The sequence below is a fragment of the Hyaena hyaena genome, unplaced genomic scaffold (assembly GCF_003009895.1).
Source record: "Hyaena hyaena isolate Hyena2069 unplaced genomic scaffold, ASM300989v1 scaffold_16, whole genome shotgun sequence".
Taxonomy (NCBI): Eukaryota; Metazoa; Chordata; class Mammalia; order Carnivora; family Hyaenidae; genus Hyaena; species Hyaena hyaena.
Window position 1 is genome coordinate 1107740 of NW_024080650.1, and position 14376 is coordinate 1122115.

The window sequence follows — 14376 nt, forward strand, 5'->3', positions numbered from 1 at the left end:
GAGTTGGCATGTTTCACTTCAGTAAGAACTGCCAAACATTTTCTGAAGTCTTTTAATCCCTCTTTAAAACAGGGAAAATAAATCTCTGCCCGGTTATTGTGAGAGTAGTGGCTCTAAGGTATACGACTTTAAGTAAGCCTGTACCTGGAACACAGTGGGGGCTCAATAATTGCTGGCCTCTGCTTGAAGCACTGTGGGGAGGTACCTGCCCCAGACCCTTGGGCAGAGAGGCCTTTCCCACACGGCACTCAAGAACCACACCCAGGAGGCTGGGCAAGCCGACAGTGGCGCCCCTGCCCAGCTTTCCTCTACCCAGCCTCCGTCCACCGTGATTCTGGTTCCTTGGGCCCAGCACTGGCGTCGCCCCCGTGTGAACTTTGGTGTCACTCGATATTTATTGAGCACTGACTGTATGCCAGGCCCTGGGCACCCAGGTACAAACGACATAATGACTCTTACTCCTCAAATTAGTGGGCAGGAGGAGCAGGAAGCATGGGGACCACTGACTCCGAGGTCGGCCATCCACTTGGATTCTAGCCAGACTCTGGATTTCTCCCAGCTGAAGACAAACACGGGAAGAAAACCGTGTTGTCTTCTGTCCCCCTCCCCTGCCCCCAGCAGGAACACAGGTCGTTCCGAAGCGCCAGTCCAGCAAGTTCAGGCCCCCCAGGCCAAAGCCAAGTATCCACCCGCGCCGCCCAGGGCCTCCGCCGGACCGCGAAGCCCCGCCCCGCCGTCTGGCCAATGGCCGCGCGGTCCCGCCCTTTCCCAGCCTCCCCACCCTGTGGGGAAGGGTTCCGGCCTGTCTGGGGAGGTCGGCCTGTCGCCGGGTCGTGGCTACCCGAGGTAAGCTAGCCGCCCCGGGCGCTCGGTCCCGTCGGCTCAGAGCGCGCGGACGCCTCCCCGGGAGGTGACCAGCGGCGGCAAAAGCCGAGTATGGACTCAGAGTCCGCCGGGGCGCACGGGGTCTGGGGCCCGCGGGGGTCCGGGGACAGGACTGGCAGCACGCGGCTGGGGGAGAGCTGGTCCTAAGGGCACGCGCGGTTCGCGGCAGCTAGAGCTCCACGAGCCTCAGGCAGCACCGGGGGTGGCGCGGGGTGTCTGCCGGGCTGGAAGGGAGGTTGTGCGGGAAGGAAGCGGCGGCAGCTGAGCTACTCGAGCCGCTGGCAGGCCGAGGGTGACCCCGGGACGAGGCCTAGCCAGGAGATGCGCCAACTTCCCCGAGCCGCTGCCACCCCTAGGGGTCCGGGCCGCCGTCCGTCCCGAGGTCTTGACAATTCTCGGCGATGACACCTGCTCAGAACAGCCTCCCGCCTCCGCAGGCCTGGTCCCATCCAGGAATCCGAGCCAAAGCAGGGAGACCTCGCCCCTCCTGCCCGAAGATTATTTCTTTCTGGGACGCACTCAGAGCCTCCGAGGCTGTCGGGTAGGAAGCTCTCCTCGCAGCGTTGGTCCGCCCTTCTTCTTCTCTGAGACCGCTAGGAGGTGCTAGGAAGACATTGAAGAAAAAAAGAAACACAACCTCCCCCCCTCCCCCCCCCCAACGAACAACCACGTTCTCCTTCTGTGCTCTGTGGAGCCTCAGTAACTTCTCGAAGGATAGTCGGCTACCTGAGAACCGTGACTGCTGTAGAGGGCAGGTTAGAATGCGCTCAGCCTTGTCAGAAGGATGTCCATTTCGCCCCAAAGTACTAAATATAGCAGCCTCCCAGGGGCACCCTCACCTAGCAACCCCCCTCATCCAGGCAGTGGCCTTGGTCCCTCTAGGGCTGTGAGTCACAGTTGCCGCAGCTGTCCCCATGTTCTGCAAGGTGTATAGTGAGCGGCAAGGAGGCAACAAGTCCTGAGTTCAAATCCTGTCCCAGTCACTGGTCTGCCAGTGCAACCTGGCATCATTTCTCCTCTCCTAAATGAAAGAAACCCAGGATATGCCTGCCTAAGTGGACCGTCAATAAATGTGAACAAACATGGGTTTCCTTTCTTTTCGGTTGGAGCACGTTATATTTCCATAGTCCCCAAACTGTGTGACTAAGGGCTGAGATGCAGAACAACGTGTTACCTGATTCTGTCCTGGTACCTCCCGGGATGCCATGGGAGGGAAGGAGAAAAGGGTCACTTAGTCACCATAGTGTTCTTTGCACATCTCCTGAAGGCTCAGAGGACTCCCACCCCACCTCCTTGATCCTCTTGACCTCTGTCATTAACACTTGCCCCACCAGGAATGTAGCACCTGGTGGGGCTGGCAAAGGGAGGCAGACATACGAGGCTATGAGGCCGGTAGACAGGACTTTTGCCCCCTTTCCAATGTGGTGAGGGACTGGTGGCCTCAGCTCTGCTCTGCAGCACTGTCTCCTAGAGTCCCACCCAGACAGACACCACATTTTTGCTCCAGGCTGACCCTCTCTCTTCTGATCCCTTCCTTCCCAGAAAACCCACTTGGGCACCTAATAACCTCTTAAGCTTTTTCTTTTTTTTAATTTAATTTTTAAAAAACTGTTTTATTTATTTCTGAGAGAGACAGCATGAGCAGGGGAGGGTCAGAGAGAGAGGGAGACACAGAATCTGAAACAGACTCCAGGTTCTGAGCTGTCAGCACAGAGCCCGACGCGGGGCTCGAACCCACAAACCGCGAGATCATGACCTGAGCCGAAGCAGGTCACTTAACCGACTGAGCCACTCAGGCACCCCCTCTTAAACTTTTTCGAAATGGATCTTTGGAGTCCTTTCTGTGGCACAACTTGCCCACCTGATTCTCTGGCTTGATAAATGGCACCATCCATGTACCTAGTGCCTGAGGAATCATCCTTGATCCTACTTTCCTCTTCATGTCCCACATGTACAACACACTAGGAATCCAGCCACCTTTCCCCGCCTCCATGGCTGGCATTCTGGCCATACCTATCATGTGGCCCCCTGCTTTAACCTCCTGATTTGTCCTCCTTCCTGGTCCCTCCACAGTCTATCTCTTAACAACTACCAATGAGGTCTTTAACATAAGTCAAATCCTCTCCCTTCCCTGCTCAGAAGCTTCTAATGGCTCCCCATTTCATTCCAAAGAAAACCCCCCAAAACTCAAGTCTTTTCCTGCAACACCCCACAGAAGCCAACCTCCTTGACCTTGATCTCAGCCCCTCCCTTTAGTTTTTTAAACCTGGACCACCCAGACCTGCTCTCTGTTCTTTCTTTATTTAAAAAAAAATTTTTTTTAATGTTTTATTATTTCTGAGAGAGGGAGAGAGACAGCATGAGCAAGGGAGGGTCAGAGAGAGAGATGTGGATACAGAATCTGAAACAGCCTCCAGGCTCTGAGCTGGCTGTCAGCACAGAGCCCGACACGGGGCTCAAACCCACGAACCGTGAGATCATGACTTGAGCCGAAGTCAGACGCTTAACCGACAGAGCCACCCAGGCGCCCCTGCTCTCTGTTCTTTAAATATGTCAAGCTTATTTCCAGCCCAAATTAGAGGGCTTCTAATTTGCTGTGCCCTCTGACCAAAACACTGATCTCACAGCCCAGGATGGCTCGTCTCGAATGTCATTAATTCAGAAAGACTTCTGACCAACTCTGCCTATGAAGCATGCCCTTCTCTGGGAGTTCTGTCTTCTTATCCTGTTTTATTTTCTTTATAACCTTGATTATTAATTGGAATTCTTATTTATATGTATATTTACTGATTTGTTATCTGTCCCACCTCAATAGAATATAAATTGGATGATGGCAGAGATCTTGTCCCTCTTATTCCCTACAGCTCTCCCTGAGGGGGGAAGCAGGTAAGAAATTTGCAGACAGCCCCATCTATAATTGCAAATTGTGGTAAGTGCTACTTAAGGCAATTGCTTGTAATTGAGGCGCTTGTAAATGTCAAGCTTACTAGGTTGAACTATTGTATTGTCAAAATAAGCTCTCTGAGCCGTTTTAGGGGTGAAGACAAGCCTGGAAAAGACTGGTAATTTGCCCCAGATCACACATAGTGATTGGAACTCAGTCTCCTACCCTAAGAACATGTATGTGACAAACTTTAATGGTGGGCCTGCAATCATGTTCTGGAAAGAAACTGATCATGAAGCCTGAAGAGCTACAAACTAGCAAGCTCTTCATTTCTTGGTACTTCATTTTCTTCACCTTTAAAGTAGCATGATCCCATTATTATCATTTTGGGCTTTTTTTTTCCTAGTACACCCCAAAGCAGCAGCACTTCTTGCTTTCAGTGATGAGGGTCACATATCGACCTTAGGACAATGGCAGGGAGTCAGAACTCTCTGCAAATACCAACCAACCTACAGGGCAGAAATGGAGCCTAGATCTTCTGGATCTTATTTCTTTTGGTCATCAATTCATTTTTTATTTTTTGAGGGCCCCTGGACTTGGCCAGTAATAAAATTGGATGATTAAAGAAAGAAGCAACACATTCCAAAGAGTTGAGAAAGAAAGAAGTAATTGCCTTTGGGCCGATCCCACTCCCAACTCTGTTGCTATATGTGGTGTGTTTTCTTCCAGCCTATCCCCCTCTCAGTCCGTCCTTTTTTGGGCCAGAGCCCTCTGTCACTTCAGAACCTGGACAGCGATGACGTTTGCCGAGGATGAGACCTTCAAGTATATCCGCAAACATTACAGCAATTTTGGTCGTATTCATGTTCCGGAGATTCTGCCTTATCTGTCCTGCCTCACAATAAGTGACCAGGTGAGCTGGGACATGACAGCCAGCCACTGACTCAGGGCAGGGCTGTGAGCTTCCCCCAAAGTCAGGGCCAATTCCTTCCTTCTCCATCATTGCCTGCATGCTGCTTCCTGACCTTGACGCTTCTCTAACTTTGCTGAATAAAGTGTAGGTCAGGATGGCCTTTCCAACATGGCTGGGCGCCCTCTCGTGTCCATTTGGTGAAGTGCTTAAAAAAATACGGTGCCAGCTGCCCGAGATTTCTGGACTTCAATCCCTTCTGCTTCCGTGGGAACCTTCCTTTTCTTCGGTCTGTCTTGTCATTACTCCTGCTCAGTTTTCACTCCATTCTCCTTGTCATGGAGTCCTGTCCTAGCAGGGAGTCCAGGGCTCAGTTTTGAGAGTTCGTGGGAGCCAGACCACCCTAGTCTCTCAGAACTGGCTGTGGTCCCAAGTGAAGCGGGGCCAGCGGCCTCCAAGTTACAGCTGCTTCCAGATGGCCCGGGCCCCCTGCTGCCTCCACGGGGCTGAGGTGGCAGCGGTGAGGTGGCCATGGCAGTGGAGAGGCCTGTGGCTGATGGGGTCTGCTCCCCCGCCTTGCATCTGGGGGGCTTGCGGGACTGCGGAGTGACCAGTTCTGCAGTAAACGTTTTCTGTGAGTTTTCACTTCTGCTGTCTGGTTGCTTGTCTGCGTGTGGGAATTCAGGCTGCACGTAGGATTTAAAACCTCTGCCACCCCGATTCCTCATCGGAACCTCCCAGTGCCCCGTCCTCCTGATTCTTAGCTCCCTCTCTTCTCCTTTGGCCTTCTTTCTTTCATTCTTTCTTTTTAAAATGTTTTATTTATTTCCAGGAGAAAGAGAGAGAGAGACAGCGTGAGCAGGGGAGGGTCAGAGAGAGAGGGAGTNCTCCTCCCCACCCTACCCAACAGCAGCACTTGTTTTTGCTGAAAACTCTCCCTCATCAAGTGCTGTTGGGTGGGAGGGTGTGTAAATAAAGGCACCAATTTCCCCCTTCCAATAGAGAATTATTAAGGAGAATGTCGATAATCCAAAGGTCAGCATTTTTTTTTTAAATTTTTTAAATGTTTTTATTTATTTCTAGGAGAGAGAGAGAGAGACAGCGTGAGCAGGGGAGGGTCAGAGAGAGAGGGAGTCACAGACTCTGAAACAGGCTCCAGGCTCTGAGCTGGCAGTCAGCACAGAGCCCGACGCGGGGCCCGAACCCACGAACCGCGAGATCATGACCTAAGCGAAAGTCGGACGCTTTACTGACTAAGTCACCCAGGCGCCCCTCCTTTTGCCTTCTTTCATCTCCTGTTCCCTATGTACCCTTTTCCTCCTCTGCTAATCCAAACCCTTTCTTTTTGCCTTGGGAGCTACATAAACAAACCCTAGGCTTTGGTGACAAACGAACTGGGTTGGGACTCCTGTCCTACAGCTGTAAGATCTTTGTTACCTTACTTCTGCCAGGTTCCTCCCCAGTAGAGTAGGGTAATGGCATTCACGCAGAGTCCTGAGCTCAGAGCCTGGCACACAGTAAGGGCCTACTTCCCGGAAGCTGCCTTGCCTTGTCCTGGGCTCTGACCTGGTTTCACATGGCTGCCTCGCACTTGTGGCTACTTGGTATCTCTCTCCAGCTGTCCCTTCCTGAGTGTGGAAGGGGCCAGGGCCACCTGGCTTGAGCAGGGCATCTGGCTGTGCCTTCCAGGACCGACTGCGGGCCCACTGCCAGCTCTGGGGGAACCAGGGCACCCTCTGGGAGCTCTTCGACAGTCTTCGGCGGCGGACTGGCTGGGTGGAATCCTTCATCAAGGCTCTGAGGATCTGTGAGCTGACTGCGCTTGCTAACGAAGTGGCCTCTGTCTACCAGAGCAACCTGCTCGGTGAGCTTCTTGCCCTGGCCTCCTCACGGAACTCCTGTCTGTTCCCCTGGCCTCTACTCTGCCTGTTCCCTCACCCCTGCACCTCCTGCCTTCCACTGTCGCCTTCCTTCCCATCACTCCTGGGCAGTGGACAAACCTGGGTGTCCAGCTTAGCCTCTTGTTAGCCATGTCCCTTTGGTGAAGTACCTTAATTTCCCTAAGCCTCAGACTTCTCCTCTGTAAAATGGGGCTAATGGCCAGACATCTACATCATAGGGCTGAGGTGGATACCATGGGACAATGGATGGCGTGCTGAGTGCTTAGCTGGGGCTGGGTACCTCCCATGTGCTCAGCAAATGGGGCTTCCTCTAATTTTTGTGGCTGTGGCATTTGCCTCCCATCCCTTTCTCACTTCCTCCTGTCTCTTCTCCCTCAGTTCACCTTCCCTCTCTCCATTCCTCTCTTGTCTTCCCCTCCCTTCATGTCTCCTCTTTCTTCCTCCCTAATGGGTTCCTTCTTCCTTTCCCTCACCTCTTCCTCTCCCCCTAGCTTCCCCTGGAGCCTTCTAGGTCCCCCACTCCAGCTGCCCAGTTACTCCTCAGCTCCCTTTCAGTGCTCCCTGCCAGGCCAAGTGCCCAGAGGGGTCTGGTGAGGGCAGGTCTGAGGGGACAAGAAAGGAGAAAACTCAAGCCAGCCCTATTTATGTTTTGGACTAGAGATGACTGCTGAGACCCTGCTCTCAGATTTAAAGCCTTAGAACAGCCCCCCACCCCCACCCCCCGCCCCGTTTGCTTTTTTTCCTCCCTTCTTTCTTGAGGAAACAGTGTCAGATCAGGGGTTAGTTAGGGGTGAGAGGTCAGGTTGGGGGTTGGTTAGGGGTGATAGCCACCCACAAAGAGGAGAAGAAAGCCACTGGGTTCCAGAATGCTGGGGACAGAGAAGTGGTGACTGCTGACCCTGTCTGGGTTGGGAGAGGCCTGGGTTGTGAGGCACCCTGCATGCTCCCCAACCCCATTCCCCACCCCACTCCTTCTACCCCTTCTTGTCTTTGTCCTCCCTACTTCCTCTCTCCCTCCTGCTACGGCCTCCCACTCAGTGAATCTTGTCTCTTCTAAGGAGTACATCCCACCTCAGGACAGCTTTTGGAGCTGTCGGGGGCCTATAGCCATGGGGGTCCAGGAGCACCCAGGCCTCTCCTGTCACTGGGAGCTCCCCTGACTCCTCCTTGGCCTCACTGTACCTTTGTCCTCCAGGGGTCCCAAAGAACCACCCCGCAGCCTCACTCGAGCCACAGTTAGCTCCTGCTCAGGTGCCGGGGCCCCCCATACCTGCCGTGGCCCCCAGCGCCCCCCACAACGGCTACAGAGAGGAGGAGCCAAGTTTCCCCATGCCTGTCCAGGAAACTCAGCCACCAGAGTCCCTGGGAGAGGTGCGTGCGTCCTCACATCTAGTCTGGGTCCCTGCTTTTGTGTTTCTGATTGGCCAGCCTCTAGAAGCTCTCTCCTGCCCCCACCACAAGTCATGCCTGACCTCTGCTCAGAACCTTAGGGCTCCCCAAATGGAGATATGCCCCAGACCAGCTCTCAGACTGCTGACTAGGGCCTCACCCTATGGCATCCCCCAACCCTCTTAGCAACCAGCTGTGAGCTCCCAGTTTGGAGGTCTTTGCAGTGGTCCATGTAAGATGTTGAGCTGGATCGAAGGCCCAGAGAATGACCAGTGGAGGAGTACTGGGGAAGCAGGAGGTGATGGGGTAGAGGGTAGATGGAGTAGTTATTGCCAGTAAAGTCAAGTTTGGGGGGGAAATGGCTGATTCTATTGAGATGTGATGAGCTGGCAGCAGGGTGTTCAGGAGACACCCGACCATGGACCTGAAGCCCAAGAAAGGGGCCTGTGCAGTGGCCTCAGAGAGGGGGACCTTTGATAGTACCAGGCAGATGCCTAGAGACTCCCCATGGGATGGTGTGTGTCCTCTGTGAGGTAGGTTCCTGTAGACAGAGGGTCTGGCAATGATCAAAGCCGGGGTGAGGGGCTTCCTTGGGTTCTGTGCTCCGTGGCGCTGGCCGAGGCCAGTAAGAGATGCCTGCTCCTGGGAGAAGCAGCTGCCTCATTTGCATTTTCCCTCGTGCAGAGTTCAAAGAAAGTCCCGCAGACACCCAGTTCTGGGGCTGTCCTGAGGAGGCCAGCTGGCCCCCCGGAGCCCTCCTCTGACATGGCAGCCCTCAGCCCTCTGACCTCCATTGGGCATCAGGAGGAGGACGCAGAACCGGGCAGGGCCCGCACGGCAGGTATGTGTGTGATCTGGAGCTTTAGGGCCTCTCTGACTTCCCAGAGAGGGTGAAGACTAGAGTTGCCCCTCTGGCTTCCTTGGACAGGAGGCGAGGGTGGGAATAAAGGGAGTTCACCCCAGGAGCAACCCAATTGCTTGAGGGTATATCAGTTTTTTTCTATGTAACAACCCATTCCAACATTTAGTAACTTCAAATATGACCATTTAGCCCGTGATTCAGTGGGTCAGCAACCTGGGCTGGCTCAGGGTAGACTTTTGGATGTTGGCTGGATCCCCTCTTGCGTACATACCGGCACGCATGCACACGCTGCCTGCTTACGCCTGTTGGCAGGGGCACCTTGGTTCTCTTCAGTGAGTCTTCATCTTTCAGCAATCAATTATGTTTCCTGGCAGCTGAGCAGAATTCTGAGAGAGCAGGCTCCTGGGGCAAAGGCCCGACACTGGCAGCGTTCCGTCCTGCCTCATTCTGTGGGCCCCGGCCAGTCCCGAGGCCAGCCCAGAGTCAAGGAGTAGAGAACAGACCCCATCTCTAGACGAGAGGACTGACGGTCACATTGCAGAGGAAGTGGGTACAGGCAGGGGAAGAGCATTAGGGCCACTTGTGGGCTCTACTGAGAGGACCCTGTGGGGTTCACCAGGACCTGGAAGACAGTGTGGAAGAGCCAGGCCACCTACTGGCAGGGGCCCTTAGAGCCCTTAGGTGCTGCCCTACCCCTAGTGGGGCTCTAGCTCCCAGTGAATCACTAAAACTTCTCAGTCCCCAGAGGAAGTATGATTTTCATCAGCTAAGGGCCTGGACCCCAAAACCAGATCAGTTCCCACCCCTGGGAATATAGGGCTGTCCACTCTGACTTCCCAGGCTGGCATCTCTCTGCTCCATTGTTTGCTAAACTGTATTCCATGTGACACTATCGTCTGACCAGCCTTTGGTGCCCCTGGGACAGCCACAAGGCACTTGAACAGTTAAAGGCTCTGAGAAGCCATCTTAGTGCCCTTCACTCCTTTTACCCCAAGCACTCATTTTTACTTTGCAGTGTCAGCTTGCCAATGGGCACCTTTCAGGAAATGCTGCTGTGGACCAGGGAGGCAGAGGGCACTTAGATTTCAATACATGCGTGGACACAGGTCCCATGAGGTTCTGTGGTGTCAGATTTTGGTGGGGGCGGGGTGATATATCAGAATTACGCGTGGCCTTTGTCGCCCGTAGGGCCTGGCAGGTGTGTTCTCAGAGTTCCATGGACCATCTGGATATAAATGCCTTTATGGGCTGTCACCACCTGCTGAGCCACCATGCTGCCCCTGGTCCTGATCCAGGATGGCTCCTGCTGGCGGGGGAGGGGAAGGTAGCAGAGCATCCAACATCCCACCAAGCTAATGAGCAGACACAGGAGGAAAGGAGGGTGTCCCAGGCAGGAGAAGAAAGAGGAGAGGATAATTAATGATCTTCAACCTCCTGGATGCTGTTAAGGGGAGGGACCATTCATTCTTATGAGAGAACAGACTCGGCTTTAGGTCAAGGACTAAGGATAGAAAGGGCCGAGGATGTGCCTGCAGCTGTTGGACCTCAGGGCCTGGGAGCAATGTCCAAAGGGACTGTGGAGACTCCATGCGTAGGATGTTGGGAGGCCTGGACACAGTAGGGACTTGAGCTTGGGCACCGAGACCTTCTCAGCTCTCTGATCCCAGGGTGACTCTGATTTTAGGGTAATGGTCCTGTGGATTTGTGTTTCTCCTTTTATTTTGCCACCTGCAGGTGTGGCCTCCAGCCCCACGTCACCCTATGGGCCCGTGTCTCCGACGGTCTCCTTCCAGCCACTGAGCCGTTCCATTCCCAGGGCCAGCCGCTTGCCAGTATCAGCCCCACCCACTGGCACCTCCTTGTCTTCCCCTGGCTTGGCCTCTGCAGGGGGTGCTGGTGACCACGGGGAGGCTACCATCTGCACTGGGGCTGGGGTGTCCACCAGCTCATTGACCACCAGCACAGCACCCTCCAAAGTGCCTGCCAACTCAGCATGTGATAGAACGATGCCTTCCAAGCTGCCCACCAGCTCGAAACCCTCTGGTACAATGTCTACTAACGTGCTCACCAGTCTGCCACCATCCAAACTGCCTATCAACTCCACACGTGCTGGCACAGTGGCACCCAACGTGCCTACTGGCTTGGTGCCTGACCACAGGATGTCCACAAGCACAGCGCCCACCAAGGTGGCTGCCAACACAGTGTCCCCCGTCGAGAGCAGCATATCCGCAGAGGTGAGCCTTTGCCTCTCTACTAGTGATCCAGGTTTTCACCCCGAGCTCTATCCCTGGACCCTTTCCAGGCTCCATTCTGTCTCCAGCCTGGGCTATTCCAGGGCTTCTTTTTGAGGGTATAGGGGTAGCTGAGACCCAGCCTCTTCTGGACCCCACACCAAATCCTTTAGAGTAATCATGAGAGCTCTTGAGTGTGGATTCCTAGGAGGGCTGGGTGTGGCGGCCACCCCCACTGGTCATGTGCATCAACCCATTCAGAGCTCGAAGCTGCACATTAAGCCGAGCAGCAGCATTTTGCAGATGAGGGAACTGTAAGCTGATGGCCTGTCTGCCTCGATGCCTTGCTCTTCACCCTGGGATATCCAGTCTGCTTCTCCATTATCAGGACTTTATGGATAGCAGTCTCAGCCTGAGGCAGCCACGCTGGCCCAACAGCCCCCTACGGCTGCCGCCTCTGGGCCAGGATATCCAGCCCTGCTCCCGTTGTCTGCCTGGAAGAACCAAGTCCAAGGGACCCGTTAGGCACATGGCCAGGCCGCTAGCCCTGTGGCTGCTCCATAGCCCTCAGCCCCGGCAGAATGTCGAAGCAGGATGGGGCCACAGCTGCCGAGGGCTCCAGGAGCGTGGGGGCAGTGAGTGGGGAGGCAGGCCAGTGAGTAGGGAGAGGGGTACCTTGGAGAAAGTCACCACTAATACCGCTGCAGAGGCTGGACCCTCCTCTCTCACTGCCGTCCTGCACCATCATTGGGTTGGGTCTCCGAGAGAGGGTGGCCTCCTCCGCTTATTATGGGCTGGGCATTGGAGGGTTGGGATGCTAGTTCATTCCCTGGCTGGGAATGGGGCCACCCACTTGGGTGTCCGGCCATCCCCGGTCCCTTCCAGCCCCTCCTTTCTTTCTCAGGAGACTCCTCCAGTGGCTCCAGAGCCCACAGGCACCTCCACCGGAGACAGCTTACCCGGGCCAGACCACAGCTCTGCCACCTGGGGCTGCGAGTCGGAGCTGAGCAAGCCCGGCCGGCTGGTCTCCCACATAGACAGCGAGCCGTTCTCAGGCTGCTCTGCAGACCTGGCCCTCAGCTGCAGCAAGTCCTTGGGCACAGGGCCCGACAACGCCCCGGAGGAGAATGAGTACCAGTCAATGGATTCCATCAGGATCCAAGTGGCCCAGGATCCCAGCGTCGACCTGATGGAGGGTGGTCTCAGGCCTCCTGCTGCCCCGCAGCCCCCGGGCAGGGAGGAGGTTGTCCCAGTCGGTTCCATTGCTCCATTGCTTGGGGCAGCTGCGGCCGGGGTTCTCTTGGCCACGCTCTTTGCCGTGCTGTATAGGCGGCGCGTGTGAAGCCCCTCGGGCCTCCCTCTCCTGAGTCTGCTCCCTTCCCTGCGGGGCATCTAGCCCAGGCGTGGACTGTGCTGTCTCCCTGTCTTGTCCCTTTCATGGGGCTCGTGGAGCCTGGGTCTGAGGAGTGCCAGGGGGCTGGGTGCAGCCCAGATTTCTGTCCCAGCCCATGCCCTCCCCATGCACTCCAGACCTCACTCACCCTGCAATCTGGGCTGCGGCCTTTATTCTCTGGAGGAGGTGAGGTACCTCCATCCAGACTCTATCCCTGTTTGCTCAAGTCCACAGATCAGGTGGTGCTGCTAGATCATGCAGGGGGTCAGAAACACCCCCCATTCTGCCCTGTGCCTGGCAGCCAGCAGATGTGCAGGGTGGGGGACCCCCCAGGACCTTGCTCGAGACCCTAAAAGCCTCAGGAACGTCAGCACAATCCATCTCCAGGGATCCGGCTGCTTGAGGTCCCCCAAGAAGTGGGGGACGTTCAGAGGTTCCCCTGGACCCCTGGGGAACCTAAGGCAGCTGCTAGGCCTGAGGACTGTCTCTGAAGCCCCTCTCCAGCCTTCTCACCCCCGTCTTCCCTTTCCCTCCCTCTGGTCTCCATGGTCTTTAGCTTGGTGGTGGTGGGGAAGGGGGTTTGGGGAGGAGACGCCTGCCAGGGTGAGCTCAGGCCAAGGTTTGGATTTCAGCTCCACCCCTTCCTGTGCTGTGTGGCCTTAACAGGATGATCAGACTTCTCTGGTTTTGCTTCCCCACATGGCCAGTGAGTATCATGGCTCATTTCCACTGAGCTCTTCTGAGATTGAAGCACGCAAGTTGTTTGTCAAGTGCCTGCCTTCCGCCAGAGTAGGTGACTGCTGATAGCTTCCCGTACCTCTCCCCTGCTCAGCCCGGGAGACATGAGGGTGTAAGAGGCAGAATGGCTGGTGGGTAAGGGTGCAACTCTGTAGTGTGGGATGGCCTGGGCCTGCACCCACTTGAAATTTCACTCTGTGCTCTGTCACTGTGCTCTCTATTAACTTCTCTGTGCCTCAGTTTCCTCAGCTGTCAAACGAGGATGAATAGTAAAATTTTATATGTAGATGAAAATAAATTTTCTAGTGTGATGAGGATTAAATGAGTTTATCTATATGAACCTTAGAATGGTTCCTGGCATTTATTAAGTGTTGGATGCATGTTGCTGTAAATGTGGAGGGGCTGGAGAGCTTGGCTACACCTTATGAGGCAGATTCAGACCCTGCTACCTTCTCTCACCCTCTTTATATTTGCTCCTTACTCATCCCGTGCATTGAGGAGTCGGGGAGTGGGGAGGGAGTCATGTCTACAGGCGAAGCTGTGCAGGGTGGGGGTTGGGGCCCCAGCATATCTTCATGGGTTCTTTTCAGGCAGTCCTCTCTGGATAAGAAGCAGGCATAGGAGCCCCAGAAGCCACTTCCAGTCCTGTGCTCTGCAAGAGACAGACAGCACCCTGGGGAGATGCTGGGGTAGTAGCTGTGTAATTCCCCCTCCCCAAACTGTCAGCTGGTAAGTTTTGTACCAGACTTTGGCTAGTATGGTCTTTTTTTGTACTGCCCTAGGGGGCTTCAGTGACCTCTACCTTAAATGACCTGTCCCTTTCCCTCTGAATTTCTTTTCAACCCTCCCGCCCTGCACCCTAAAATCAGGAGAGGTCCCTACCCAAGCTGTCTGCACCACTCCCCATCACCCTTCCTCTCAACCAGCCCTCTGTGCCCTCCTTCATTATCAGATACCCAGGTCAGTAAGCAATTCATGGACAGGTACCAGTTTTAGTATTTTTTAAATTTTCATTCATTCATTCATTCATTCATTCATTCATTCATTCATTCAGAGTAATCTCTACACCCAACATGAGGCTCCAACTCATAATCCCAAGATCAAGAGTCACATGCTCTACTGACTAAGCCAGCCAGACATCACCCCCGGTACTAGTTTTGATGTGTAACCGTCCCAGGGTAGT

The 14376-nt window shown here is 54.7% G+C and overlaps 1 protein-coding gene across 5 annotated transcripts; it reads left to right on the top strand.

Annotated features, from left to right (window-relative positions):
• Window positions 1-769: 769 nt before the first annotated feature.
• On the top strand, window positions 770-13479 carry MAVS (mitochondrial antiviral signaling protein). 5 transcript variants are annotated; one of them, XM_039223944.1, is made up of 8 exons: window positions 770-846; window positions 1323-1426; window positions 4499-4682; window positions 6369-6543; window positions 7776-7951; window positions 8654-8810; window positions 10566-11065; window positions 11967-13479. In XM_039223944.1, the coding sequence occupies exons 3-8, from the start codon at window positions 4566-4568 to the stop codon at window positions 12402-12404; spliced, it is 1563 nt and encodes a 520-aa protein (XP_039079875.1). In that variant the 5' UTR covers window positions 770-846; window positions 1323-1426; window positions 4499-4565; the 3' UTR covers window positions 12405-13479. The 5 variants fall into 5 exon arrangements, with proteins under 5 accessions (XP_039079875.1, XP_039079904.1, XP_039079897.1 ...); XM_039223966.1 differs by lacking the exon at window positions 1323-1426 and having other exon boundaries at window positions 795-846; XM_039223960.1 differs by lacking the exon at window positions 770-846 and having other exon boundaries at window positions 1006-1640.
• Window positions 13480-14376: the final 897 nt, after the last annotated feature.